The sequence below is a fragment of the Podarcis melisellensis genome (genome assembly GCF_964234715.1).
Source record: "Podarcis melisellensis genome assembly, chromosome: 18".
NCBI lineage: Eukaryota > Metazoa > Chordata > Lepidosauria > Squamata > Lacertidae > Podarcis > Podarcis melisellensis.
The window spans coordinates 7,266,496-7,294,012 of NC_138536.1; the positions used below are offsets into that span (position 1 = coordinate 7,266,496).

A 27,517-nucleotide genomic window follows, 5' to 3' on the forward strand; every position below is an offset into this window, starting at 1 on the left:
TTAATATGTGCAGAATTTATTTTTTATTTTGTTATGTTAAGCCTTCCTGTATAATTTGCTCTCGGGGTAAATTCGCAAGCAGAACGTCCAGAGCTTCACACCTGCCCTGTTGGGATGCCTCAAAGCAGCCCGGCGGCTCGTCGTCGTCCCTGAAACCAGGGAAATAATCTGGAAGAAGGGATCGTGGCCCTACGCAGCAGGTCACAGAGTTGGGTAGCTGGCGTCACTCGCTACGCCGCATTGATTGTGATGGCCTTTGGCAAGTCGCATGTAGCCCTTTTCACCCCACGTTTCAGACCAGCTGTGGGAAGGTAAGAAGAACAGGTGAGAGCCTCTGCAACAAATTGTTCCAGCGGGGTGATAAGTCTAACGGGAGTCTGGGTGCCACTATGCAGATGAAGGGGTAAAGGTAAAGGGACCCCTGACCATTAGGTCCAGTTGTGGCCGACTCTGGGGTTGCGGCGCTCATCTCGCTTTACTGGCCGAGGGAGCTGGCGTACAGCTTCCGGGTCATGTGGCCAGCATGACTAAGCCGCTTCTGGCAAACCAAAGCAGTGCATGGAAACGCCGTTTACCTTCCCGCCAGAGTGGTACCTATTTATCTACTTGCGCTTTGATGTGCTTTCGAACTGCTAGGTGGGCAGGAGCAGGGACCGAGCAACGGGAGCTCACCCCGTCACTGGGATTCGAACTGCTGACCTTCTGATCAGCAAGTCCTAGGCTCTGTGGTTTAACCCAGAGCGCCACCCGCGTCCCGAGATGAAGGGGTAGGGATATGCAAATGAAGGAGGCAGAGCTACGCAAACAAGTGGCGCTGCAACTCCCAAGAAGTTCACCACACGTTTAAAGCACCACTTCAGGCCGTCAAGGCTTCCCCCAAAGGATCCTGGGAGCTGTGGGTTTTTTTAAGGGTGCTGAAGAGTTGTTAAGGAGACCCCTCGCAGAGTGACGGTTCCCGGCACCCTTTGAAAAAACTACAGTTCCCAGAATTCTCTCCATCATCATTGCATAACTTTTGGTACCAGGCCAAAGCATTTCTTGTTCGTCAGGCCTTCGGGCTCTTAACTACAGTGAGGGGGCGGGGCAGTATTTGATCCCCTGCTAAATTTGCCCGTTTGCCCTCTTGACGAAGAAATGGCCAGTCCATAATTTTAATGGTAGGTTTATTGTAGCTGTGAGAGACAACAAGAACCTCCCCCCCAGAAACCCAGAAGACAAAAGTCAAGAGTTTGATGTGCATTATAATGAGCGAAATACCATATTTTTTGCTCTATAAGACTCACTTTTTCCCTCCTAAGAAGTAAGGGGAAATGTGTGTGCGTCTTATGGAGCGAATGCAGGCTGTGGAACTATCCCAGAAGCCAGAACAGCAAGAGGGATCGCTGCTTTCACTGTGCAGCGATCCCTCTTGCTGTTCCGGCTTCTGAGATTCAGAATACTTTTTTTCTTGTTTTCCTCCTCCAAAAACTAGGTGCGTCTTATGGTCTGGTGCGTCTTATAGAGTGAAAGATACGGTAAGTATTTGATCCCTTTGCAAAAGATGACTTAATACTTGGTGGCAAAACCCTTGTTGGCAATTACAGAGGTCAGGTGTTCCCACCAGGTTTGCACACATCATTAAAATTATGGACTGGTCATTTCTTCGTCAAGAGGGCAAACGGGCAAAATTTAGCAGGGGATCAAATACTATCTTTCCTCACTGTATATATGGGGTTTCCATTCATCCCGCCTTTTTAAAATGCAGGGCGGTCTTTCGGATTTTTATTTGAAACCGGCAGAAAGGAACAAAAGCCATGTACAGTGAGGGGGGGGGGGAAGTGTTTGATCGCCTGCTTAATTTGCCCCTTTGCCCTCTTGACGAAGAAATGGCCAGTCCATAATATTAATGGTAGGTTTATTTATTGTAGCTGTGAGAGACAGAATGACAACAGGAAAACCGCCGGGATTCTGTCTCTCACAGCTACAATAAACCTACCATTAAAATTATGGACTGATCATCTCCTCGTCAGAGGGCAAACGGGCAAATTTAGCAGGGGATCGAATACTTATTTCCCTCACTGTATGTGTTTGTGGACACATAGTATCCATTCTGAAGGAAATCAGCCCTGAGTGCTCACTGGAAGGACAGATCCTGAAGCTGAGGCTCCAAGACTTTGGCCACCTCATGAGAAGAGAAGACTCCCTGGAAAAGACCCTGATGCTGGGAAAGATGGAGGGCTCAAGGAGAAGGGGACGACAGAGGACGAGATGGTTGGACAGTGTTCACGAACCTACTAACATGAGTTTGACCAAACTGTGGGAGACAGTGGAAGTGCCTGGCGTGCTCTGGTCCATGGAGTCACGAAGAGGCGGACATGACTAAACGACTAAACAAAAACAACAACAGTGTGTTTGTGGACCAGGGACTCACCTTCGCTGCAGGTTTCCAAACAGGTTTGGTGGTGGGCCATCTGCCTGAGATTCCTTAGTTGTGCTTTCCTGAATTGCAAGAGGTTGGACTGCGAAAATGCCAGCTGTCACAACGGCCGGGTTTCACACAGAGGGGAACCCCTGGTGGCGTCACAGGGCAGCTATATGCAGCCTGCGTTCAGAGACGCAAGAACTCACTTGCCCAGAGATGAAGGATCAGAGCATCCTTCTGTGATGGAACTCCTATCTGGGGACTTCCCTGGCTTTTTTCTGGCCCACGTAGGACCAGTCTGGATAGTTGGCCTTGGTGAAGACTTGACGTTTTCATCCCCCAAAAAGTTTTTGATTTGAGTTTCCATTGAAATGAGGCTGTGTTTTAATGTTGTATTTTTAAGTTGTATTTCAATCAACTTCTTTTTTTTATCGGGTGTTAGCCGCCCTGAGCTGGGGAGGTTGGGGTATAAATATTTATTATTATTATCATCACCTGATTTGCATGCAGAAAGCCCCAGATTCAGGGAACGTCTCCTGCCTGAAGCTCAGCTGCCTGTCAGTCTGGACAATACTGCACTAGGTGGACAAGTGGCCATCTGTTTCTGCCCTTGACTTAGAACCATAGAGGCTGAAATCCTTTGCTTTTAGGGGGAAGGTGGTAGAAGCGGTAAACATGCCAGGTTCAATCCCCAGCAGAGAGCTGCGAAAGACACCTGCCTGAAGCCTACCTGCCTGCAGACTGTCTCGCCAGAGTGGTGCATGCTCAGGTTATCTCCCGCTTGGACTACTGCAATGCGCTCTACGTGAGGCTACCTTTGAAGGTAGCCTAGAAACTCAATTCTTTATTTATACGGCTATTAGCCCATAAAGTATGTACGAACATAAAAGCACAGAAGCATAAAAACCAATATATCTAACAACAGAAGGTGAACACCACGATGCAAGGGTGGGTCATTGAGCAGTGACAAATACAGCTTGGGGCCCGGAAAGATCCAAGGGACGGTTCACAGAAAAAGGAAAACTGGAGACGAGATCCGTCATGCACTCTCATCATAACTGTCCGATTAGTTTTGGTGTTGTTGTTGTTTTTTGGTGGTTTTTGTGTGTGAGATAACCGCATTCAGGAATCTTGCCACCTGCAGAGTTACAGAAGGATCTGTATCCTGCAAAAGCAGTGCGGCATGTGACTCAACAGGCCTGCCAACCAAGCGCAGTAAAGCAGGACCCAGGAATTTAGTCCTGGCTATGCTATGTAGGGGACAGTTGAACATTATATATGGAAGAGATTCAACTTTTCCCATCACACTCGCATAGCGGAGACACCAAACCCTTGGAAAATCTGTGGCTCAGCAGGTTCGATGGAAAAACATTGAACCTTGCACGAATAAATGCAAGTCGGTGTGGTACAGATGAAAGAGATGACATGTATGATGGAGCCTAGAAACTACAACTAATCCAGAATGCGGCAGCTAGACTGGGAGCGGCCCCCAGGACCACATAACATCGGTCCCAAAAGACCTACACTGGCTCCCAGTACGTTTCCGAGCACAATTCAAAGTGTTGGTGCTGACCTTTAAAGCCCTACCAGACATCTGAAGGCAGCCCTGTTCAGGGAAGCTTTTAATGTTTAATAGATTATGGTATTCTAATATTCTGTTGGAAGCCGCCCAGAATGGCTGGGGAGACCCAGCCAGATGGGTGGGGTATAAATAAGAAATTATTATTATTATTATTGTTGTTGTTGTTGTTGTTGTTAGTCCTGGAGAGATGCTGCTGGTCAGTGTATGCAGTACTGAGTATGCTAGATGGACCAAAGGTCTGGCTCAGTATCAGGGATCTTTCTATGTCCCTCGTTTCCATCTTGCCTCTTTGCCCCAAAGACCTAAGTGTTACCTATGTGGTTTTCTCTCCTCTATCCTCATAGCCACCCTTTCTCACCTGTTCTTCAGGATCCAATAATCTTTAATCTTCTTATTTCCTTTGACGGTCCCATAGCCAACTGCCAACATGCCATGATTCAACATCTGTTCACAGTCCTTGTGATGAAAGATTCCTGATGGAGGAAGAGTTGCCGGTAGTGGTAGGTGTAAAAGGTAAAGGGACCCCTGACCGTTAGGTCCAGTCGTAGACGACTCTGGGGTTGCGGCGCTCGTCTCGCTTTATTGGCCAAGGGAGCCAGTGTACAGCTTCCGGGTCATGTGGCCAGCAGGACTAAGCCGCTTCTGGCGAACCTGAGCAGCGCATGGAAATACAGTTTACCTTCCCGCCAGAGCAGTACCTATTTATCTACTTGCACTTTGACGTGCTTTCGAACTGCTAGGTTTGCAGGAGCAGGGACTGAGCAACAGGAGCTCACCCGATCGCGGAGATTTTAACCGCCGACCTTCTGACCGGCAAGTCCTAGGCTCTGTGGTTTAACCCACAGCGCCACCTGCGCCCCTAGTGGTGGGGGGACAGGGGTGCAAAACAGAGAATGACACGAGTCCCCTCCCTGGCTCGTGCTCAAGTCCCTGGAAAAAGCCCCTCTCTCCCTCATTGAGTCAAGCTGCTGCAACCAGCTCCCCTCCACGCTTGTCTCACAGGAGCAGAAGAGGTATGAAGAGAGAGGAGCGAAGAGAGACCGCAAAGAAATCTCAGATTACTTGGGGAGGAGACTTAGGGTGCCTTAAGTCCTCGCAAGTTCCTCATCTGCTGGGAAGAGTTGTTGTGCTCACTAGTCCTGAACTGTTTTGTTTTTTTTGTATAGAGTCAACTTCACTGGCATCTTGTGAGTTATTGCTGCTCTGATCCACCAGGACATTGAAGGGACAGGTTACCCAAACCTGACTGTGTAGTCACCCCAATTAGGCCCCAAAACTTCCCAAATTCTTCCTTTGAGGATTAATTAGCTAAAATGCATTAGCTTGAGCTGTATAACACAAACCAGCTGAATAAACAAAGCCTTCTCCTTTATCAGTCCATGAAGGCGTAATGGCCTTGTCAGTTCCGAATAGAGACGGGATGGCGCATCCAACTTAACTTACTGGTTGTAACTATCCTGACCACGCTGACGCACAGACCCTGGGAATGGCGCCAGATAAGAGTACAGAAACAATTTCTATTCATGCTCAAGGATGCAAACTTATGTGTACAGTACAGACTCATGAGGCTGGATTCCTGGGGAGGGGGAAAGGGGACCTAAAGAGAATATAGGCTGTATTTAACTGTTCTTTAAGTGTGCTTGCTGTGAACCAATCACACAGTGCCTTTCTGCTGCTTCGGAAAACAGAAATAAACTTTCTCTGAACCAACCTCGGTGTCTCTTGACTCCCTTCCTCCCTCCCGGGAGCAACGCAGACCCAACCAATGGGAAAGGTCTGAAAGGCTACAACATAAGGATGGGAGCCCAGCCTGTCTTCCTATCGAAAAACGTTAACTTACCCGACTTGTAGAACATAAAGGTACTTGCATCCACCGCGACGGAAACTGGGCCCACCTTCGCCACAGCCCGCGCCAGGGCTGTCTCATTCTTCTTCGGGATCTTGACTCTAGACATGCACGTTGCCGCTCTGTCGGAGGCGTTGAACCGACAGGGCCCATCCTGCCAAGACAGAGTGTGATGGCCTGGGAATCCGATTCAGAGGCTGAACCGGAGGAACCCCAGCCTGCACAGGAGTCCCCACCTCCAGGGCTGGCTGAGCTGGGGCAGGGCCTTGGATCTGAAGCGCCTACACTTGTGTCGGATCCTCAGGAGCAGGCACTAGGTGATTCCACTTTGGCTCCGGAGGTGATTGAGGACACAGTGCCTACAGGTGCGTCACTCCCAGCCCTGTCAGGGAAAGGTGAGTCTCCCCCTGGGTCCAGTAACCCTCCAGCCTCTCCTGAGCTGCAGAGGCTCAGGGCAGAGAGGTGGAGGGAACTGGTTTCTCCCAGGAGGAGTGCTCGTCTTAAGGCAAGGAGAGGCGGGTCTCCTGGGGGCCGGGACCGCCCCTGGCCTCAGAGAAGATAAAGGCCAGTCAGCCCGGTCCCAGGTTGCGGGAGCAACGTCGTTGAATACCTGCTTCTGCCCGGACCCAGAACTGTCCTTCCAGAGTTCCCGTCCCCGCCCGGCTTCCTGCTTCGGACCCCGCCTCACTCTTTGTGAACTGTTTCCAGACTCGTGACCCAGGACCGGACTTTGACCACGCCAACGGTAACCTTTCCCCCGGGACCAGCACACAGAGCCATTGGGGACGTGAGCTTTGGCTGAGCGTCGGCCCACGCCCCGCGGTCGCAGAACGGCAGATCCCTGCTCCCACATTACCTCGGCCTCGTAGGGATATGTCCTCTCAGAGTTGATCCCCTTGTTAAGCCAGACGTACTTGAAGGCCCAGTTCATGTACCCTCCATTGCACCCTTGGTTTCCCTGCTTCCAGGAGCAGTCGACGAGGTTCTGTTCGCTCAGCGAGACCAGCTTGCGGGTCTTCTTGAAATGTAAGCCTTCGAGGGCACCGGTGGCGCTGAACGCCCAGCAAGACCCACAATCGCCCTGCAGGGGAAATGGGAAGCTACTTGATCCAGCGGTCGGGATCTGGGTTAGGGGCCATCCCTCCTGGGGTACTGTTGAAGTGTTGGTCCTGAATGGGGTAACTGTGCCCCTGAAGGATCAGGTGTGCAGCATGGGAGTCATTCTGGACTCACAGCTGTCCATGGAGGCACAGGTCAATTCTGTGTCTAGGGCAGCTGTCTACCAGCTCCACCTGGTATGCAGGCTAAGACCCTCCCTGCCCGCCGACTGTCTTGCCAGAGTGGTGCATGCTCTGGTTACCTCCCGCTTGGACTACTGCCATGCGATCTATGTGGGGCTACATTTGAAGGTGACTCAGAAACTGCAATTAATCCAGAATGCGGCAGCTAGACTGGTGACTGGGTGTGGCCGCCGGAACCACATAACACCGGTCCTGAAAGATCTGCATTGGCTCCCAGTATGTTTCCGAACACAATTCAAAGTGTTGGTGCTGACCTTTAAAGCCCTAAACTGCCTCGGTCCTGTATACCTGAAGGAGCGTCTCCACCCCCATCGTTCTGCCCGGACACTGAGATCCAGCGCCGAGGGCCTTCTAGCGGTTCCCTCATTGAGAGAAGTGAGGCTACAGGATACCAGACAGAGGGCCTTCTCGGTAGTGGCGCCCACCTTGTGGAACACCCTCCCTTCAGATGTGAAGGAAATAAGCAGTTATCCTCTCTTTAAAAGACATCTGAAGGCATCCCTGTTTAGGGAAGTTTTTAATATTTAATGCTGTATTGTTTTTAACATGTGATTGGGAGCCGCCCAGTGTGGCTGGGGAAACTCAGCCAGATGGGCCGGGTATAAATAATAAATTATTATTATTATTATTATTATTATTATTATTATTATTATTATTATTATTATTGGGTTCCCACAAGGCAAGACACAGCGATAACAGCAAGAACCTTTATTGAACTACATAACTGGGAAACCGGGGCAAAGCAACCGCTTATATACATGCCTGGGCCACTCCCAACGTGATTGGCTGTCTAAACTTCCAAGCTGCGAATCACGACGCAGAGTTCAAGGGCCAATGGCAGAGGTCCAAATTCTGAAATGTTTTGTGATTGGACATCAAGTATCGAATCAGAACACAGGAGCTCAGGCGAACACAGACCACTGAATACATAACAGCTGTAATTTTCCGGTCTCCCAGGGCAGCTCAATTATACCGCAAATTACTATTTCAGATTACTAAAGGACATTTGTGAATTTCCCAGATCCACAATTAGCTGTCACTGTTGATATTGGCTTTGCAGAACTGTTCAGAACTCCTGATGGATGGATGAATAGCATTTTTTCCACTAATCAGCTGGCCATGACAGGTTAAGATCGATCTCAATTCAGACTTTAAATATATGACGTCAGCACATCCTCTCAGTGCTGCCACGCAGGTTTTAGGGGAAGTTAGTTAAACATTCGAATGAGCTTATAGGGAACATACTACAGTTCTTTTGTAGGAAACTTAACATTATACTAGAATTGGTATATTAAAAGTTTTGGTCGATAGAATTATAGAAGGTGCTTTGATTCCCAAGAGCACACTATTTTATTTTTTTTGTCTATTAACCTTTTTGTGCTTGCGCTCTCTCCAACACCAGTCTGTTCAGCAGAAAACACAATCACCTTGGAAGTTAGAAATCCATTTAAAGTGCTTGCTCTAAACTGGAAACTAGACATTTGTGGACACTCAATGCTAGGCACAAAGGAAGCCCTTGAAAGACGGAGACCACCAGCTGGGAAGGCCAGCTGAGAATTAGGAATATCTAGTATTGGGGACAATACGGACCTTTGTATAACTATACGGACCTTTGTATTGCCAACAAAGGTCCGTATAGTTAAAGCCATGGTTTTCCCAGTAGTGATGTATGGAAGTGAGAGCTGGACCATCAAGAAGGCTGATCGCTGAAGAACGGATGCTTTTGAATTATGGTGCTGGAGGAGACTTTTGAGAGTCCCATGGATTGCAAGAAGATCAAACCTCTCCATTCTGAAGGAAATCAGCCCTGAGTGCTCACTGGAAGGACAGATCCTGAAGCTGAGGCTCCAATACTTTGGCCACCTCATGAGAAGAGAAGACTCCCTGGAAAAGACCCTGATGTTGGGAAAGATGGAGGGCACAAGGAGACGGGGACCACAGAGGACGAGATGGTTGGACAGTGTTCTCGTAGCTACCAGCATGAGTTTGACCAAACTGCGGGAGGCAGTGGAAGATAGGAGTGCCTGGTGTGCTCTGGTCCATGGGGTCACGAAGAGTCTGACACAACTAAGCGACTAAACAACAACAACAGTATTGGGGGGGCAGGCACCACATCCATTGCAGGATGAGGCCCTGCCTCCTCTCTCTCTGCACAAAAACCCTGTGAGGGTAAGGCAGGCTGGGAGATAACAAGTGACCGACACATGGTAAGAGCATTTGTACCCCAGCCTCCCAGGTCCAAGTTGGACACTCCCAATTTGCTGCCAACTCACCTGGTCTTTTATGGGAGTGACATAACCTTTGGTGCGCCAGTCTATATGCTTGGGTGTCTCGTGGGTGTCAGTATCTTCAAAAAGGGCCTCGTCGTCACCATCTTCTTCAGCTATGTCCGAACGGAAGCCGTTCAGCTTCTGGTTAAACTCTTCTCGCGTCTGGGGAAGAAAAGCAGAGTCCACATCAAAGCTTACCATGCCCAAGGATTAAGGCTTTCTGGGAGATGATCTACAATGAATTGAAGAAGGTACTTAAGTACACTTTTCCTAAGAAACCAGAGGCCTTTCTCCTGGGCATAGTCGGCCAATTGGTGTCAAAGAAGGATAGAACTTTCTTTATGTATGCTATAGCAGCAGCAAGAATACTCATCGCAAAGCACTGGAAGACACAAGATCTACCCACCCTGGAAGAATGGCAGATGAAGGTGATGGACTATATGGAACTGGCGGAAATGACTGGCAGAATCCGAGACCAGGGAGAAGAGTTGGTGGAAGAAGATTGGAGGAAATTTAAAATTTATCTACAGAAACATTGTAAAATTTTTGAATGCTGATGACATTGAAATGAACTGAAGGGGTTCTAGCAACAAGGTTAAAAATAAGATTGGGTTGATAATAGGTAAGTTAATTGGATATGAATTTGCTGAATTAATTTTCAAAAGGGATACAAAAAAGGGAGATGTGAGGAAGTCAGGAAAATAAGTGAATCAAAGATGAGAATTTAAAAAGAGGGATTTTTGTTTTTCGCTTTAGCGTGTTTTGTTTTTTGCTTTTTTGCTTTTTTTTAAGTTAAATGTCCGTAATTCTTTTTTTGTATTTTGTAACTTTATATTTTCTGTGTATGTGTTTTTTTTTCTTTTTATTCATAAAACCTAATAAAATATTATTAAAAAAAGAAAGAAAAGAAAAGCAGAGTCCACATCAAAGCTTATTTCCTCCCCTTAGAGATGCTATTGGTTTATGGCCTGAGAGGTGGGTAGCCAGGAGTCGCTTTCATTCTCCCAAAGAAAAGGATATGAGCGTCTTACTGGACCAAAAACTTAACATGAGCCCACGGTGTGTTGCAGCAGCAAAAAAAGCTAATAATAAAAAATAATAACATTTTTTTATTTATACCCCACCCTTCCCAGCTCAGAAAACCGGGCTCAGGGCGGCTAACAACAAATTTAAAACACTTAATTTGTGCAAAAAAGAGCATAAAATACAGTATAAAACGTGAATAACAGTAAATTCAGAATTCAAAAATCAATTTAGGGAGAAAATCCATCCAATAAACATTAGGTGATCACCAGGGCTAGCTGCCTGAATTACAGTGGTACCTCAGGTTAAGTACTTAATTTGTTCCAGAGGTCCGTACTTAACCTGAAACTGTTCTTAACCTGAAGCACCACTTTAGCTAATGGGGCCTCCTGCTGCTGCCGCGCCACTGGAGCACGATTTCTGTTCTCATCCTGAAGCAAAGTTCTTAACCCGAGGTAATATTTCTGGGTTAGTGGAGTCTGTAACTTGAAGCGTATGTAACCTGAAGCGTATGTAACCTGAAGCGTATGTAACCCAAGGTACCACTGTAATCCTATTTGGGCCAGTGAGGAGACCGGGGGAAAATTAGCTGTGGGATCCCAGAGTGAGTAATCTTCATAAAAAGGGGAGGGAAGGAAGGGAAATAAAAGATCCGGCTACGTTCAAATTGAAAGCCAGGTGGAATAGCTCTGTCTTACAGGCCCTGTGGAAGGAAGTTAAATCCTGCAGGGCCCTAGTCTCATTGGACAGAGCATTCCAGCAGGTCGAAGCCATCACTGAGAAGGCCCTGTCCCTGGTGGAGGATAATCTGACTTCCTTAGGGCCCAGGACCTCTAAACTATTCATGGACCTTAAGGTCCTCTGTGGGGCAGACCAGGAGAGACGGTCCCGTAAATATGTAATGCTATTCTAGGCTGCATCAGCAGAAGGCTAATGTCCAGATTAAGGGAAGTAACAGTCCCACTCTGTTCTGCCTTGGTCAGACCACACCTGGAATACTGCGTCCAGTTCTGGGAGCCACAATTTAAGAAGGATATTGACAAGCTGGAAGGTGTGCAGACAAGGGCAATCAAGATGATCAAGGGTCTGAAAACTAAGCCTGATGAGGAGCGCTTGAAGGAGCTGGAATAGATAAGGAGCTTAGCCTAGAAAAGAGGAGACTGGGAGGAGATATGAGTGCCAACTTCCAATATCTTAAGGGCTGCCACATGGAAGATGGAGCAAGCTTGTTTTCTCCTGCTCTGGAGGTTGAGACTCGAGCTTCAAATTACGAGAAAGAAGAGAAGAAGAAGAGTTTGGATTTGATATCCCGCCTTTCATTCCCTTTAAGGAGTCTCAAAGCGGCTCACATTCTCCTTTCCCTTCCTCCCCCACAACAAACACTCTGTGAGGCGAGTGGGGCTGAGAGACTTCAGAGAATGTTGTCCCTATTTTCAAAAAGGGGAAAAGAGAGGACCCAAATAACTACCGCCCAGTCAGTCTGACATCAAGGGAAGATTCTGGAGCAGATCATTAAGCAAACAGTCTGTGAGCACCTAGAAAGGAATGCTGTGATCACCAATAGCCAGCATGGATTTCTGAAAAATAAGTCATGTCAGACTAACCTGATCTCGTTTTTTGACAGAATTACAAGCCTGGTAGATGAAGGGAACGCAGTGGATGTAGCCTGCCTTGATTTCAGCAAGGCATTTGACAAGGTGCCCCATGATATTCTTGTAAAGAAGCTGGTAAAATGCGGTCTTGACTATGCTACCACTCAGTGGATTTGTAACTGGCTGACTGACCGAACCCAAAGGGTGCTCATCAATGGTTCCTCTTCATCCTGGAGAAGAGTGACTAGTGGGGTGCCACAGGGTTCTGTCTTGGGCCCGGTCTTATTCAACATCTTTATCAACGACTTGGATGATGGACTCAAGGGCATCCTGATCAAATTTGCAGATGACACCAAACTGGGAGGGGTGGCTAACACCCCAGAGGACAGGATCACACTTCAAAACAACCTTGGCAGATTAGAGAACTGGGCCAAAACAAACAAGATGAATTTTAACAGGGAGAAATGTAAAGTATTGCACTTGGGCCAAAAAAATGAGAGGCACAGATACAAGATGGGTGACACCTGGCTTGAGAGCAGTACATGTGAAAAGGATCTAGGAGTCTTGGTTGACCACAAACTTGACATGAGCCAACAGTGTGACGCGGCAGCTAAAAAAGCCAATGCAGTTCTGGGCTGCATCAATAGGAGTATAGCATCTAGATCAAGGGAAGTAATAGTGCCACTGTATTCTGCTCTGGTCAGACCTCACCTGGAGTACTGTGTCCAGTTCTGGGCACCACAGTTCAAGAAGGACACTGACAAACTGGAACGTGTCCAGAGGAGGGCAACCAAAATGGTCAAAGGCCTGGAAACGATGCCTTATGAGGAACGGCTAAGGGAGCTGGGCATGTTTAGCCTGGAGAAGAGGAGGTTAAGGGTTGATATGATAGCCATAGAATCATAGAATCATAGAGTTAGAAGAGACCACAAGGGCCATCGAGTCCAACCCCCTGCCAAGCAGGAAACACCATCAGAGCACTCCTGACATATGGTTGTCAAGCCTCTGCTTCAAGACCTCCAAAGAAGGAGACTCCACCACACTCCTTGGCAGCAAATTCCACTGTTGAACAGCTCTTACTGTCAGGAAGTTCTTCCTAATGTTGAGGTGGAATCTTCTTTCTTGTAGTTTGTTTTTTTTTATATATATAATTTTTATTAGGTTTATAATATACAAAATTCAAATTCCAAATACATGTTTCCATAAATCTAGTGGACTCCCCCCATCTTCCGGACACTGCATTCTCTGTGAAACCAAAACCTCAGCAATTTGTTGACTTATTTTAAACATAATAATATATCTTCCATTTTATCGTGATATCTGGTCTCTAGACATTTCAATCCGAATCCATTAATTTTTAGTTTCAACACAATAAAATTATTACATTACACCACTTCTGTCTTGTTGTGCCTTATTTACCAATTCAAAGATTTACCGATACTGAAGCTATAATTTCCTAGAGAGAAGCATTTTTTAACATTCATACAACTTATAATGCTTTTTCAAATAGTCCTTAAATTTTTCCCAAACTTCCTCCGTTTCTTCTTCTCCCGAGTCTCGAATTCTGCCAGTCATTTCAGCCAGTTCCATATAATCCATCAGCTGCGTCTGCCATTCTTCCAGTGTGGGTAGATTTTGTGTCTTCCAGTGCTTTGCCATCAAGATCCTTGCTGCTGTAGTAGCGTACATGAAGAAAGTTCTATCTTTCTTAGCCACCCTCTGGTCTACCATGCCCAGGAGGAAGGCCTCCGGTTTCTTGGGTAAGGTAAGTCTAAGCACCTTTTTTAGTTCATTATGTATCATCTCCCAGAAGGCCTTCACCTTCGGGCAGGTCCACCAGAGGTGTAGAAGTGTCCCTTCCTCCTCTTTACATTTCCAACATTTATTATCAGACAGGTGATATATCTTTGCAAGCTTGACTGGGGTCATGTACCACCGGTATGTCATTTTCATAATATTTTCCTTCAAGGCACTACATGCCGTGAATTTCATTCCGGTGTTCCATAACCTTTCCCAGTCTTCAAACATAATGTTGTGCCCCAAGTCCTGCGCCCACTTTATCATGGAGGATTTAACAATCTCATCCTGTGTATTCCATTTAAGCAGCAAGTTGTACATTCTCGAAATTAACTTAGATTTTGGCTCAAGCAACTCTGTCTCTAGTTTCGATTTTTCCTCCTGGAAACCCACTTTTTTGTCCGCTTTAAAAACTTCCTGGATTTGAGCATAATGCAACCAATCTCGCACCTTGTTTTTTAACTTTTCCATACTCTGCAACCTCCATTTATCTCCAATTTTTTCAATTATTTCCCAATATTTAGGCCAGTGGGCCTCCATATTGAGTCTTTTACGTGCTTTGGCCTCCATCGGTGAGAGCCACCTCGGAGTTTTACTCTCCAATAAGTCTTTATATTTTGACCAGACCATAAAAATTGCCCTTCTGACAATATGGTTTTTGAACGATTTATGAACTTTAACCTTGTCGTACCACAAATATGCATGCCACCCAAAAGCATTATCAAATCCCTCCAGGTCGAGGACATCGGTGTTCTCCAACAAAATCCAATCCTTCAACCAGCAGAGGGCTGCAGATTCATAATATAACTTCAAGTCCGGCAGGGCAAACCCCCCTCTTTCTTTCGCATCTGTTAGTATTTTAAACTTTATTCGGGGCTTTTTGCCCTGCCAGACAAATTTAGATATATCCCTCTGCCATTTTCCAAAACATTCCACCTTATCCACGATCTGGAGGGCCTGAAACAAAAATAGCATTTTCGGCAATACATTCATCTTTATAGCAGCTATTCTGCCCAACAAGGAAAGTTTCAGTCTTGACCATGTTTCCAAGTCTCTTTTGATCTCTGACCAACATTTCTCATAATTGTCCTTAAACAAATTCAAATTTTTGGAGGTCAGGTGCACCCCTAAGTACTTTACTTTTTTAACCACATTTAGTTCTGTTTCTTTTCTGAACTCCTCTATTTCAGTAGTTGTCAAGTTTTTTGCTAAAACTTTAGTTTTTTGTTTATTCAGCTTGAATCCCGCCACCCGACCAAAGTCAGAAATTAATTCTAACGCTCTTTTAGTACTAGAGGCTGGCTCCTGTAATGTTAATACCAAGTCATCTGCAAATGCTTTCAGTTTATATTGTTTCTCTCCGACCACAATTCCCTGTGCCAACCGGTCATTTCTAATCATGTTCAATAGCACCTCCAGGACTGAAATAAACAACAGAGGAGATAGAGGGCACCCCTGTCGTGTCCCTTTTTCAATTTTGAACTCCTCTGTCACCACGTTGTTTACTATCAATTTAGCTTTTTGTTCTGAATAAATTGCTTCTATTCCATTTTCAAACCCCCGCCCTACTCCCATCCTTTCCAAATTTTTCTTCATAAACATCCAAGAAATGTTGTCAAAGGCTTTCTCCGCATCAATAAAGATCAACACCGCTCTTGTATTTGAGTTAATCTGTAAAAATTCCAAAATGTCAATGATGTTTCTTGTGTTGTCAAATAAATGTCTGCCAGGGAGAAAGCCTCCTTGGTCCTTATGAATCACTTCATTTAATACTTTCTTAAACCTGCTTGCCAAAATGTCTGCAAAGATTTTGTAATCCACATTTAGGAGTGAGATAGGACGGTAGTTTTTAAGTTGAGTTTTTTCAGTTTCTGATTTTGGTATCAACGTGATGAAAGCTTCTTTCCACGTTTCCGGTGCCTTCCTCCCCTCCATAATCTGGTTACAAACTTCCAACAATGGTTGTATCAATGAATCCTTCAATGCCTTGTAATATTTGGAAGTAAGTCCATCAGGTCCCGGAGACTTGCCCAGTTGGAGGTTCTGAATGGCGCATTCAATTTCTTGGATTGTAATATTACAGTTCAGGGTTGCTCTCATTTCCTGGGGTATTTTTTGTAATCCATTAGTTGTGACAAATTGGTCCACCTCCGAGCCTTTTTGTGGCCTTTGTGAATAAAGTTCTTTGAAATATCTCTGGAAACACTTTCTAATTTCCTCGGGTTTCTGAACCATTCTCCCTTCAATCTCTAGATTTGTAACTGTGTTAAGCTTTTGTCTCTTTTTCAACTGCCAAGCCAACAACTTCCCGCACTTATTAGCAGATTCAAAGGATCTTTGTTTCATTTGTTTAATTTTCCATTCCACCTCTTGATTTATCAGTTTCGAATATTGTGCCTGGAAAAACTTCACTTCTCTCAATACTTCCTTTGATTTAGGCCTGGATCTCAGTTTTTTCTCTCCTTCTCTTATTTTCTCCAAAATCTTCTCCTTCTTTTCATTCCAGAGCCTTTTTTTAATCGTGTTCTGCTGTATTAGAAACCCTCTCATAACTGCTTTACTTGCGTCCCAGACTGTTCTTTTTTCCACATTTGTTTTTAAGTTTATTTCAAAATAATCCTTTAAAACTTTTTGGGCCTTCTTAACAATCTCCTGATCTCTTAACAAAGCGTCATTCATTCTCCATCTGAAAGATCCAGTTGTATTTAATCTCAATTCCATTCTCAAAGCGTTGTGGTCAGAGCAGGTTTTTGGGCAGATTTCCACTTTTCTGGTCTTAGGTGCCAGCCCTCTAGTTATCCATATTTGGTCGATTCGCGTCCATGTCATGTGGGCCTCAGAAAAGAAAGTTCCTTCCTTCCCTAGAGGGTTCTTGATCCTCCATATGTCAATCAAATCCACATTGTCAGTCATTTCGAAAAAGGTTTTTGGTAGTCTGCCGTCTTTCGTTATATTAGCACTTTGCGACTTATCCATATTCACTGAAGCGACTCCGTTCATATCTCCCAACATGATAATGTTGTTGTAATCCAAATAGTCCAGCATAGTCTCATGCAGCTTCTTGAAAAATTCCGATTTTCCATCATTTGGGGCGTATATTCCTAGAATTAAAAACTTTTCTCCTTGTGTCTGAATTTCAATTGCCAAAATTCTACCCTGTTCATCTTTAAATACGAATTTTGGTGACAAGTTCTCCTTTGCATATATCACCACTCCTCTTTTCTTAACTTTGTCCGATGAGATAAATTCTTGGCCTAGCCTTTTGTTAATTAACACTTTTCTGTGGAGTCTTGTCACATGTGTTTCTTGCAGGCAAATAATGTCCAATTGTTCTTTTTTCAAAATATGAAATACTTTTCTCCGTTTTTCTGGAGAATTCCCGCCATTTATGTTCCAACTAAGAAGCTGTAGAGACATCCTGGTCTACTTCTTAAATATCACAGTTGGGTATCTAATTTGTCCTCCGTTCCCGAAGGCTGTGGTGCCGGTCCGCCTCCAGATGGTACGGGTCTTGGTGGTGATCCCGGTGGTGGAGGCCAAGAATCTACAGCTCTCTTTTGGAGGTCCTCCTCGTTGTCGTGTAGGAACTTCTGGTGGTCCTCTGGTGTTTTAATTCTTACCTTCTTTCCTTTATAGGTGAATAATAGACCTTGAGGAAATTCCCACCTGTAAGGGATTGCGTTGTACCTTAACAATTTAGCCAAGTCTGTATATGAGGCTCTAAGGTCCAACAGATATTTAGGAATGTCTCTATAAATTTCTGCCCTTTTGCCTTCAACTTCCAGAGATTTTTTAAAATGTTGGCCTAGTATCTTGTCTCTTTCCTCTCTTGTTCTCAAACAAACCAAACAGTCTCTGGACTTGTCTTTCTTAACCGATCTTCCCAATCTGAAGGCCGTCACAATTTTGAAGTCTTTATCTTCCTCAACCCCCCAAAATTTAGAAAACAACTGCGTCAAAAATTCCTCTAGGTTGCCCTGCTCCAGCTCTGGGACGGCCCTCAGCCTAAGATTACATTCCTTACTTTTCAGTTCCACCATTGACAGGTAGGCTTGCTGTTCTCCTACCTGTCTTTTCAGAGGTCTTACTTCCCCTTTGATCTCCTCCACCTTTTTGCACGCTTGCTCAGCTTTTTGATTGGCTTCCGCAGCTAATTTGTAGTTCTCCGCCGTAGCTCCTTGCAATTTCTCAATAGCCTGAGTATGCTGGGAAACCTGATCTGTTAACTTGCTGATAGTAGATGTAGCTCTGTCAATTTTAGATGACTGATCGTCCACCTTCTTATTCAAAAGTGCCAGTTGTTCCAAAATTTGTTTCAAGACTGGATCAGTTCCTCCAGTTGCCATATCTTCTGTTGCAAGCGTTTCAACTTCTTCCTCCTGCGCCGTCAGCACAGTTGGTACCGAGGATCTGCGTTGATGAGTCAACGTTGTTTGAACAAGCTGCCCAGCTCTCTTATCTTTTTTCTTTTCTTTAGCTTCCTCAGCTAAAGCTTCCTTAGCTTTAGATGCTCTTGTTTTCCCTGGGCCACTCATTCCCCAGCTGCCTCTGTTCAAGGTCAAATAGTCTTTCAATCCATGAGAAAGGCAAGTCCAGAATGTAAACAATTAAACCACAAAAAATCCCAATAAGGTACAGTTCCCAGACCTCTATGCCTCCGCAAATCCACTAGGGGGGGTTTTCATAAGAAAGAAAGTTTCTTTTCCACCATCAAAGTTCCTATTTCAACTTTTATAGTCCCCAAGTTCGAAAAGGAGGCTTTCAGATAGTTCTGTTTCAAAATAGTGCCACAAGGTAGCAGAAAGGTTCCAATATCAGTATTAAAGCGATAGTGTATCCATCAATGCAACAATTTGTACTTAAGAAAAAGTTTCAGCAGCCTGACAGTACTCCTTTGCAACACTGACAGTCCGATAGCTCGGTTATCCCCTTCAATTCCACGTCACTTCACAATAGGGGGAAGATTCCTTAGCGCAATAAACCAAAAGGTTTAATCCTTCAATCTTTTTAATTTCTAGAAGAACACAGTCTGTTAATGCCCCTTCATACTAATTTCAAAGTCTCTTTTGAGCGCTTCAGCCCACATCGGGTTCTTTGCTTTGCTCTGATTAGCAAGACCGGGAGACGGACTTCCTGTTACTCGCCTCCCGTTTTCAGCCGAATTAAATGAATTTGAGTCAATCTTTAGTCAATCTTTAGTACCCCTTACTCACGGGTAAATTGCAGCCAATTCCGATGATTTTCAAGAAGAAAGGTCGACGCTCATCAGCAACAGCAGCGCGGCTTCACTTCCGCGAAAAGAGCGATGAACTCACAGCGCCGCTCCCCCTTTCACGTTCCGGAGCCTCTTACGAGGTCCCTTCCTCGTTTCTGGGGGGGCTTCTGGCACCCGCCGAGTCCCACGGCCGCAGGCTCGCTCTGCCTACGGTTTGTCTTAATGGGTCTCCGCTTTGCCGCAGCGGACGACCCTTTTTCGCGGAGCCCCTCTTCACACGGTAAAGAGGACCGCCATTGCCGTTTTGCGCCGCCTCCGGAAGTCCCTTCTTTCTTGTAGTTTGGATCCATTGCTCCGTGTCCGCTTCTCTGGAGCAGCAGAAAACAACCTTTCTCCCTCCTCTATGTACCCAGGAGCCTTTACCCAGCAAGACTCTGGGAGAAGTGCCAATAATAATCTGTCACACCCTGGCCCAGGTCCCTTTTATTAACAAAAGAACTTATAGCATAGCACTTATAGGAACCAATCAGATTTCCTCTGAGCATTTCAAAAAAAAACCTACCACGTGGGTACAAAGTTAGATCAGAGAAATCCTTTTGAAATCCTTTTAACTACAAAGACTACTTTGAGCATGCATACATCTCCATGCGCGGGTGGCGCTGTGGGTTAAACCACAGAGCCTAGGACTTGCCGATCAGAAGGTCGGCGGTTCGAATCCCCGCAATGACGGGGTGAGCTCCCGTTGCTCGGTCCCTGCTCCTGCCAACCTAGCAGTTTGAAAGCACGTCAAAAGTGCAAGTAGATAAATAGGTACCGCTCCGGCGGGAAGGTAAACAGCGTTTCCGTGCGCTGCTCTGGTTCACCAGAAGCGGCTTAGTCATGCTGGCCACATGACCTGGAAGCTGTACGCCAGCTCCCTCGGCCAATAAAGCGAGATGAGTGCCACAACCCCAGAGTCGGTCACAACTGGACCTAATGGTCAGGGGTCCCTTTAGGTTTACTTTTCATTTCCAGGTAAATAAAACAGGAATCAAGGAGGAATGCGGAATGCATTTAGCAAATCCCAGAGGTCATAAACAGGAAAGGATGGCAATGAAAGATAGTATTTACCATCTCCTTGTGAACTCTCTTCCTGGCCCTTAAGATCTACCTAAAGATCAACAAAATCTACATCAAAGTTCCCTACTATCTTTATGGCTCAGGATACCTGGTGGAGCAACCAGTCTGTGTTTTAGAATGCTTATATGTGCCTGTCAGGCAGAGAAAGAAAATGGCAGAGGTTTGTGGGATTCGATCAGAAATCATGTCAAATGATTGACACAATGGCTTGCTCCATATTTTCATAATTCCTCATAGCAACCCCACCTGACCCCCACAATGGACCACGTACCAAGTCACCAAGGTGATTCATGCCCAGCTCATAGGTGTGTATCCCCTGGGAAGCCTCTAAGTTGTGCTCTTCAATCATCTGTAGATTCTTCTCCCACACAGCCCTCCGGAAAAGTTCTTCCTCCTGCAAGGAACCCGATAAAGAGTTTGGACTCACTCGCCAGAACATCACCGCGTCGTGGCGAGTGGGCTTGCCAAAATTCAGCATCGCCTGAGCTCTGCGAGCGCAGCTTTCTCCCGATTGAAGTGCAGAGTGTTTGAGGACCCGGGACATTTGCAGGGAAACCAAAATGCTTGTTTGCAAAGCTGTTGCACTACCAACTTTACTGTATGCTTGTGAAACATGGGCCACTTATAAACGCCATCTCCAACTCCTTGAAAAGTTCCATCAAAGGTGTCTCCGAAAATTTGTACATTTCACTTGGGAAGACAGGCGAACAAATATCAGTGTACTGGAAGAAGCAAAGGTCAACCGTGTTGAAGCAATAATTCTTCAACATCAACTTCGTTGAACTGGTCATGTTGTGCGGATGCCTGATTATCGTCTTCCAAAGCAACTACAGTGGTACCTCGGGTTAAGTACTTAATTCGTTCCGGAGGTCCGTTCTTAACCTGGAACTGTTCTTAACCTGAAGCACCACTTTAGCTAATGGGGCCTCCCGCTGCCACCACGCCGCCGGAGCCCGATTTCTGTTCTCATCCTGAAGCAAAGTTCTTAACCTGAAGCACTATTTCTGGGTTAGCGGAGTCTGTAACCTGAAGCGTATGTAACCTGAAGCGTATGTAACCTGAGGTACCACTGTACTCTATTCCGAACTTAAAAATGGAAAGCGTAATGCTGGTGGTCAACAAAAGAGGTTTAAAGACTGTCTCAAGGCAAATATTAAAAAATGTAGTATAAACACCAACAACTGGGAAACACTGGCCTGTGAGTGCTCCAGTTGGAGAACAGCCTTTACCAAAGGTGTCGTGGGCTTTGAAGACACTCGAACTCAGGACGCGAGGGAGAAACGTGCTAAAAGGAAGGCACGCTTGGCAAATCCACATCGTGATCAACTACCACCCAGAAACCTACATCCCACTGTGGAAGGACGTGGGGATCCAAAATTATGGACTCACTGTTAAGACCGTGTTCATGGAAGACAATCTTACTCAGCTACGAGGGATCGCCAAACAAGAAAGAAAGAGTTTGGAATCGATACAGCCCTTGAATTCTCCCCTCCTCTCAAGAAGTAGTGTTAGTAGCAGAGATGGAGGGGGAATTTGACGCACTTTAATGAGGAAACTGGTTCATTTGCACTTCTCGAATTGAGATGTGAACCGAAACTCTGCTGTCCTGCAAAATTTCCACTTCCCTGAATTTCGGCAATGCAGCTCTCCAAACAACCGGCGTGTACAGAAATGGACTCATTCGAGAAAAGCGGGCGTAAACATGCACGATACAACATTTCGAAGACATCTGAAGGCAGCCCTGGATAGGGAAGTTTTTTTAAAACGTTTAATGTTTTAATATATGTTGGAAGCCACCCAGTCAGATGGGCAGAGTATAAATAAAATAACTATTATTATTATTATTATTATTATTATTATTATTATTATTATTGCAGTGGTACCTCGGGTTACATACACTTCAGGTTCCATACGCTTCAGGTTACACACTCCACTAAGCCAGAAATAGTGCTTCAGGTTAAGAACTTTGCTTCAGGATGAGAACAGAAATCTTGCTCCGGCGGCGCGGCAGCAGCAGGAGGCCCCATTAGCTAAAGTGGTGCTTCAGGTTAAGAACAGTTTCAGGTTAAGTACGAACCTCCAGAACAAATTAAGTACTTAAGTACCCATCGTTCTGCCCGGATGCTGAGATCCAGCGCCAAGGGCCTTCTGGTGGTTCCCTCATTGCGAGAAGCAAAGCTACAGGGAACCAGGCAGAGGGCCTTCTCGGTAGTGGCGCCCACCCTGTGGAACGCCCTCCCATCAGATGTCAAGGAAATAAACAACTACCTGACATTCAGAAGACATCTTAAGGCAGCCCTGTTCAGGGAAGTTTTTAATATGTGACATTTTAGTGTATTTTTGGTCTCTGTGGAAGCGACCCAGAGTGGCTGGGGAGGCCCAGCCAGATGGGCGGGGTACAAATAATAAATTATTATTATTATTATTATTATTATTATTATTATTATTATTATCCCTATATTCATTGGATAAATGTTGAAATGTATGCAAGTTGGTGGCTGGTTCTATTTCCTGATATGTGCAGTCTGAAGAAATACTTTCTTCCCTGGGGTTAAGCCTTACAGAGTTACTTTTGAGTAGACCTGTATCAGATTGTGACTTCTACAGAGCCGGAAAAGCATTTCCTATGCCAATACAGAGAGCTGATTTCCCCTTGTGTCTTCTTCTACCTCTCTTTTAAATCACAAGGTGGTGAAGGTCCTGTGCGAGTGTCTGGAGGCAGTTGGAGGATGGATGGCGGCTAACGGATTGAGGTAGAATCCTGACAAGAAAGGAGTACTGTTCTGGGGGGACAGGGGGCAGGCAGGTGTGGGGGACTCCCTGGTCCTGAATGGGGTAACTGTGCCTCTGAAGGACCAGGTGCACAGCCTGGGAGTCATTTTGGACTCACAGCTGTCCATGGAGGCGCAGATCAATTCTGTGTCCAGGGCAGCTCCATCTGGTACGCAGGATGAGACCCTACCTGCCCGCAAACTGTCTCGCCAGAGTGGTGCATGCTCTAGTTATCTCCCACTTGGACTACTGCCATGAGCTCTACGTGGAGCTACCTTTGAAGGTGACCCGGAAACTGCAACTAATCCAGAATGCGGCAGCCAGACTGGTGACTGGAAGTGGCCACCGAGACCATATAACACCGGTCTTGAAAGATCTACATTGGCTCCCAGTACGTTTCCAGGCACAATTCAAAGTGCTGGTGCTGACCTTTAAATTGGCCTCAGCCCAGTATATCTGAAGGAGCATCTCCACCCCATCGTTCAGCCCAGACACTGCGGTCCAACTCCGAGGGCTTTCTGGTGGTTCCCTCCCTGCGAGAAGTGAAGTTACAGGGAACCAGGCAGAGGGCCTTCTCGGTGGTGGCACCCGCCCTGTGGAACACCAGATGTCAAGGAAACAAACAACTATCTGACGTTTAGAAGGCATCTGAAGGCAGCCCTGTTTAGGGAAGCTTTAAATATTTGTTGAATCATTGTATTTTAATATTTTGCTCGAAGCCGCCCAGAGTGGCTGGGGAAACCCAGCCAGATGGGAGGATATAAATAACAAATTCTTCCCCTTCTTCTTCTTTTTCTTTTTCTTCTTCTCCTCTGGAATGGCACTCTGCACATGCTTGGGGGCACACGGATTCCCAAGGTGCTGGAATTTCAGAAACGCGAGGACACTGCCTATCTTAGTCATGCCAGAGAAAACTCACCTCGCTGTATTCTTTAGAATGGGCTCTCTTCCAGTCTCCCCAGGCTTTGTCCAGGGTCGGATCCTGCACTGCGCTGACAGTCCTCAGCAGGACCAGTCCAGTCAGTGCCATCGCCGAGATCGGAAGCATGTTTTTTACCTAGGAAAGCAATGGCCAGAGTCATAAACAGTTGCCTTATGCCAAGTTAGAAGATTGGCAGTGCCAGATTTAGGGCAGTGCGGGCCGTTCTCCTACATTGGTCACTGAGCCGAGGGGGTGCAAGATAGGAATAATAATATAGCCATATGTGGTGGACCTGTGAAAGGGTAAAAGAATATTGGGAAACAATTCATAACGAACTGGAAAAAAAAATGTTTAAATGGACTTCCCCCCGAAAAGCAGAGTTCTTTTTGGGAGGAATAACTCAGACAGAAATTCCCAGGTGTCAAAAAAGGTTATTTACGTATGCTATTACCATGTTTTGTTAGACCAAAAAGGGAAATCGAGCAAGGTACCAACCAAAGAAGAATGGGAACTGAAACTGATGGAATATGCGCAGCTTGCGGACCTAACAGATCTAGAATAAGAGAACAAGAACATACATTTAGAGAAGATTGGAAAACGTTTATTAAATATGGGGGGGGCTGTGTTTATTTGAAAACGTGGGCATCGTTAAGGTAAATTCAACAGTGTATATACCGTATTTTTTGCTCTATAAGACTCACTTTGTCCCTCCTGAAAAGTAAGGGGAAATGTGTGTGCATCTTATGGAGCGAATGCAGGCTGCGCAGCTATCCCAGAAGCCAGAACAGCAAGAGGGATTGCTGCTTTCGTTGCGCAGCGATCCCTCTTGCTGTTCTGGCTTCTGAGATTCAGAATATATTTTTTTCTTGTTTTCCTCCTCCAAAAACTAGGTGCGTCTTGTGGTCTGGTGCGTCTTATAGAGCGAAAAATATGGGAAGTTTGGATGGATGTAATAATGGAATCCTGAATGGTTTAGTTTATGTAAAATAGGCAGGGGTTTGTGTTGTGCAAAATGAACCATGGAAAGAGAGGAAGGGAAGTCATGGAAAACTGAAGGATGTAAAAATGAGTACTTCAAATTGTAAAACAGAAAATTATTTGTGTGTGTGTGTGTGTGTGTGTAAAAAACAAACTTCCATTATGTATCGTACTCCTCTAAATCCGCCTCTGTAAGATCTCATGTGCACAAGTCCAGACTTTCTCAGTCACAGAAGAAAAAGCACTGCTTTGCTGTTTGCTTTTAAGCTTAAATGTCCCTTTTGTGCATTGTCTAGGAATAACAATGCTTTTTTTAATTTTTAAAAACCCACTATATTTATACAGGTACCTACTGAGAAGATCCATTAAAAAAGCAAAGGTACCGAAATGAAATGAAAATTAGAAATATTTTTGGAGGAAATTTTGTACTCCCTTCGGGGCATCCTATTACCAGAGTCTGCCCCTGCCACTGGTCCATTGAGCTCAGCACTGTCTGCACTGGCAGGCAGCAGCTCTCCAGGAGATGGCAGCGAGGATTGAACCAGCGGATGCTCTGTTGCTGAGCTATGGCCTGTCCATATCCCCATGGCGAACTTTTAGCTATTGTGCTCTGCGGCAGCTTTCCCCAAATTCCCAATGCTGGTTCCCACTGGACTATGGATCTGTGCCAGTAAAATTAAGGCAAACCTCTGGCAACATCAGTAGCAGAACCTCTCTAGAACCATCCTTGCCATGTTCAGTACAGTGGTACCTTGGGTTCTCAAATGCCTTGGTTCCCAAACGCCGAAAACCAAGAAGTAAGTGTTCCAGTTTTCAAACATTTTTCAGAAGCCGAACGTCCGATGCGGCTGTCGGCTATTGTTTCCGGGGCGCCTGCACCTTGGTTTTTGAACATTTCAGAAGCTGCACCTTGGTTTTTGAACATTTCAGAAGCTGCACCTTGGTTTTTGAACATTTCAGAAGCTGCACCTTGGTTTTTGAACATTTCAGAAGCTGCACCTTGGTTTTTGAACATTTCAGAAGCTGCACCTTGGTTTTTGAACATTTCAGAAGCTGCACCTTGGTTTTTGAACATTTCAGAAGTCAAATGGACTTCCAGAATGAATTAAGTTTGGCGCTTTTGTTTCTGCTATTTATTTTGCATTTTTGTTTTCAAGGCTTTTTCGGTTAATTTGTTTTTGTTTTTGTGACTGTGTGGATGATAATTTTTATTAAAAAAACAACAATCAAAGCAGGAGATTTAGGGCTGCATTAATTGCAAATATTTCCTCTCTAGACAGCATCTTAAAAAGTAGAGACATCACCTTGCCAACAAAGGTCCTTATAGTAAAAGCTTTGGTTTTCCCAGTAGTGATGTATGGAAGTGAGAGCTGGACCATAAAGAAGGCTGATCATCGAAGAATTGATGCTTTTGAATTATGGTGCTGGAGGAGACTCTTGAGAGTCCCATGGACTGCAAGAAGATCCAACCTATCCATTCTTAAGGAAATCAACCCTGAGTGCTCACTGGAAGGACAGGTCGTGAAGCTGAGGCTGCAATACTTTGGTCACCTCAGGAGAAGAGAAGACTCCCTGGAAAAGACCCTGATGTTGGGAAAGATGGAGGGCACAAGGAGAAGTGGACAACAGAGGACGAGATGGTGGGATAGTGTTGGTGAAGCTACCAGCATGAGTTTGACCAAACTGCGGGAGGCAGTGGAAGACAGGAGTGCCTGGCATGCTCTGGTCCAGGGGGTCACGAAGAGGCGGACATGACTAAACAACAACATCCTCTCTAACTTCACAGCACTGTTTTGCAGGGAAAGATGATAATTGGCTGTGTTAAGGTCAAAGCAGACAGTAGATGTTAGTCTTCAGACAGAGCCCAAAGGTATGCATGGCAGTCTGATCCTACCCCACCCTCCCCCCAAATTACTTTGGCCCCCCTCACACAAATCTTACCTCTCTCTCCACTGAAGGATTTAAAGAAAGCTTCTTGTCTGAACCTCCTAGTGCTTCTCCATGCAAGAGGAAGACGAAATGCAGACCCGCCTTTTATAAAGAGGCTTTATAAAGTCCTTGCATATCTATTGGAGTTCTCATCCGAAACCACAACATCTCGGGGATGAAACGGCGAGACTTGGTCACAAGAAGAAAAGTCGCCAGCGGAAAGGTTGGGTCGCTGGGCTCAGCAAACTTAAAACTCTACAGCTTGCACATTTTCGTTTCTAAGAAAAACGAAAGGGGGAAGTTTTGCATTGCCCTAGCAGTTTAAAATAAAAACATGTTTGCCGCATGGGCAATGCAGCTGGTGAAATCTCCCTGACGGTCACAGGGGTTTTCATGGCCCAGTATACCTGCTTCCCCTTCCCAGTCCCAACAGATCAGCTAGAGAGATGCCTTCCTCTTGTCGTTGTCGTAGGCACCTGTCTGTCTCGAGAGACGATGGGGTGCATTTGGTCCATCTAGTTGAGCATTGCACTGGAGGAGACTCTTGAGAGTCCCATGCACTGCAAGATCAAACCTCTCCATTCTGAAGGAAATCAGCCCTGAGTACTCACGGGAAGGACAGATCCTGAAGCTGAGGCTCCAAGACTTTGGCCACCTCATGAGAAGAGAAGACTCCCTGGAAAAGACCCTGGTGTTGGGAAAGATGGAGGGCACAAGGAGAAGGGGGCGACGGAGGACGAGATGGCGGGACAGTGTTCTTGAAGCTACCA

The 27,517-nt window shown here is 45.7% G+C and overlaps 2 protein-coding genes and 1 long non-coding RNA gene across 3 annotated transcripts in view; 2 read left to right on the forward strand and 1 right to left on the reverse strand.

The window, feature by feature from the left end:
* LOC309360859 (procathepsin L-like) lies at window positions 1-26,896 on the reverse strand. Its single transcript, XM_081895806.1, has 8 exons — window positions 26,760-26,896; window positions 23,838-23,975; window positions 20,418-20,540; window positions 9,404-9,562; window positions 6,686-6,910; window positions 5,824-5,983; window positions 4,342-4,456; window positions 1-301 (listed from the first exon to the last, which is right to left on the reverse strand). The coding sequence occupies exons 2-8, from the start codon at window positions 23,964-23,966 to the stop codon at window positions 202-204; spliced, it is 1,011 nt and encodes a 336-aa protein (XP_081751932.1). The 5' UTR covers window positions 23,967-23,975; window positions 26,760-26,896; the 3' UTR covers window positions 1-201.
* LOC309361041 overlaps window positions 1-27,517 on the forward strand; it is a 559,475-nt gene that overhangs the window by 439,570 nt on the left and 92,388 nt on the right. The gene's annotated exons all lie outside the window — the stretch shown is intronic.
* The window catches only part of TNFAIP8L1 (TNF alpha induced protein 8 like 1), a 228,906-nt gene that overhangs the window by 34,763 nt on the left and 166,626 nt on the right, over window positions 1-27,517 (forward strand). The window lies entirely within an intron of this gene.

Coding starts and splice junctions, on each gene's coding strand:
- LOC309360859 (XM_081895806.1), bottom strand. CDS start 23,966: ATGCTTCCGATCTCGGCGATGGCACTGACTGGACTGGTCCTGCTGAGG. Junction 6,911..9,403: donor TCACTCCCATAAAAGACCAG/GTGAGTTGGCAG, acceptor TTTCCCCTGCAG/GGCGATTGTGGGTCTTGCTG. Junction 302..4,341: donor TATTGGATCCTGAAGAACAG/GTGAGAAAGGGT, acceptor ACCTTCCCACAG/CTGGTCTGAAACGTGGGGTG.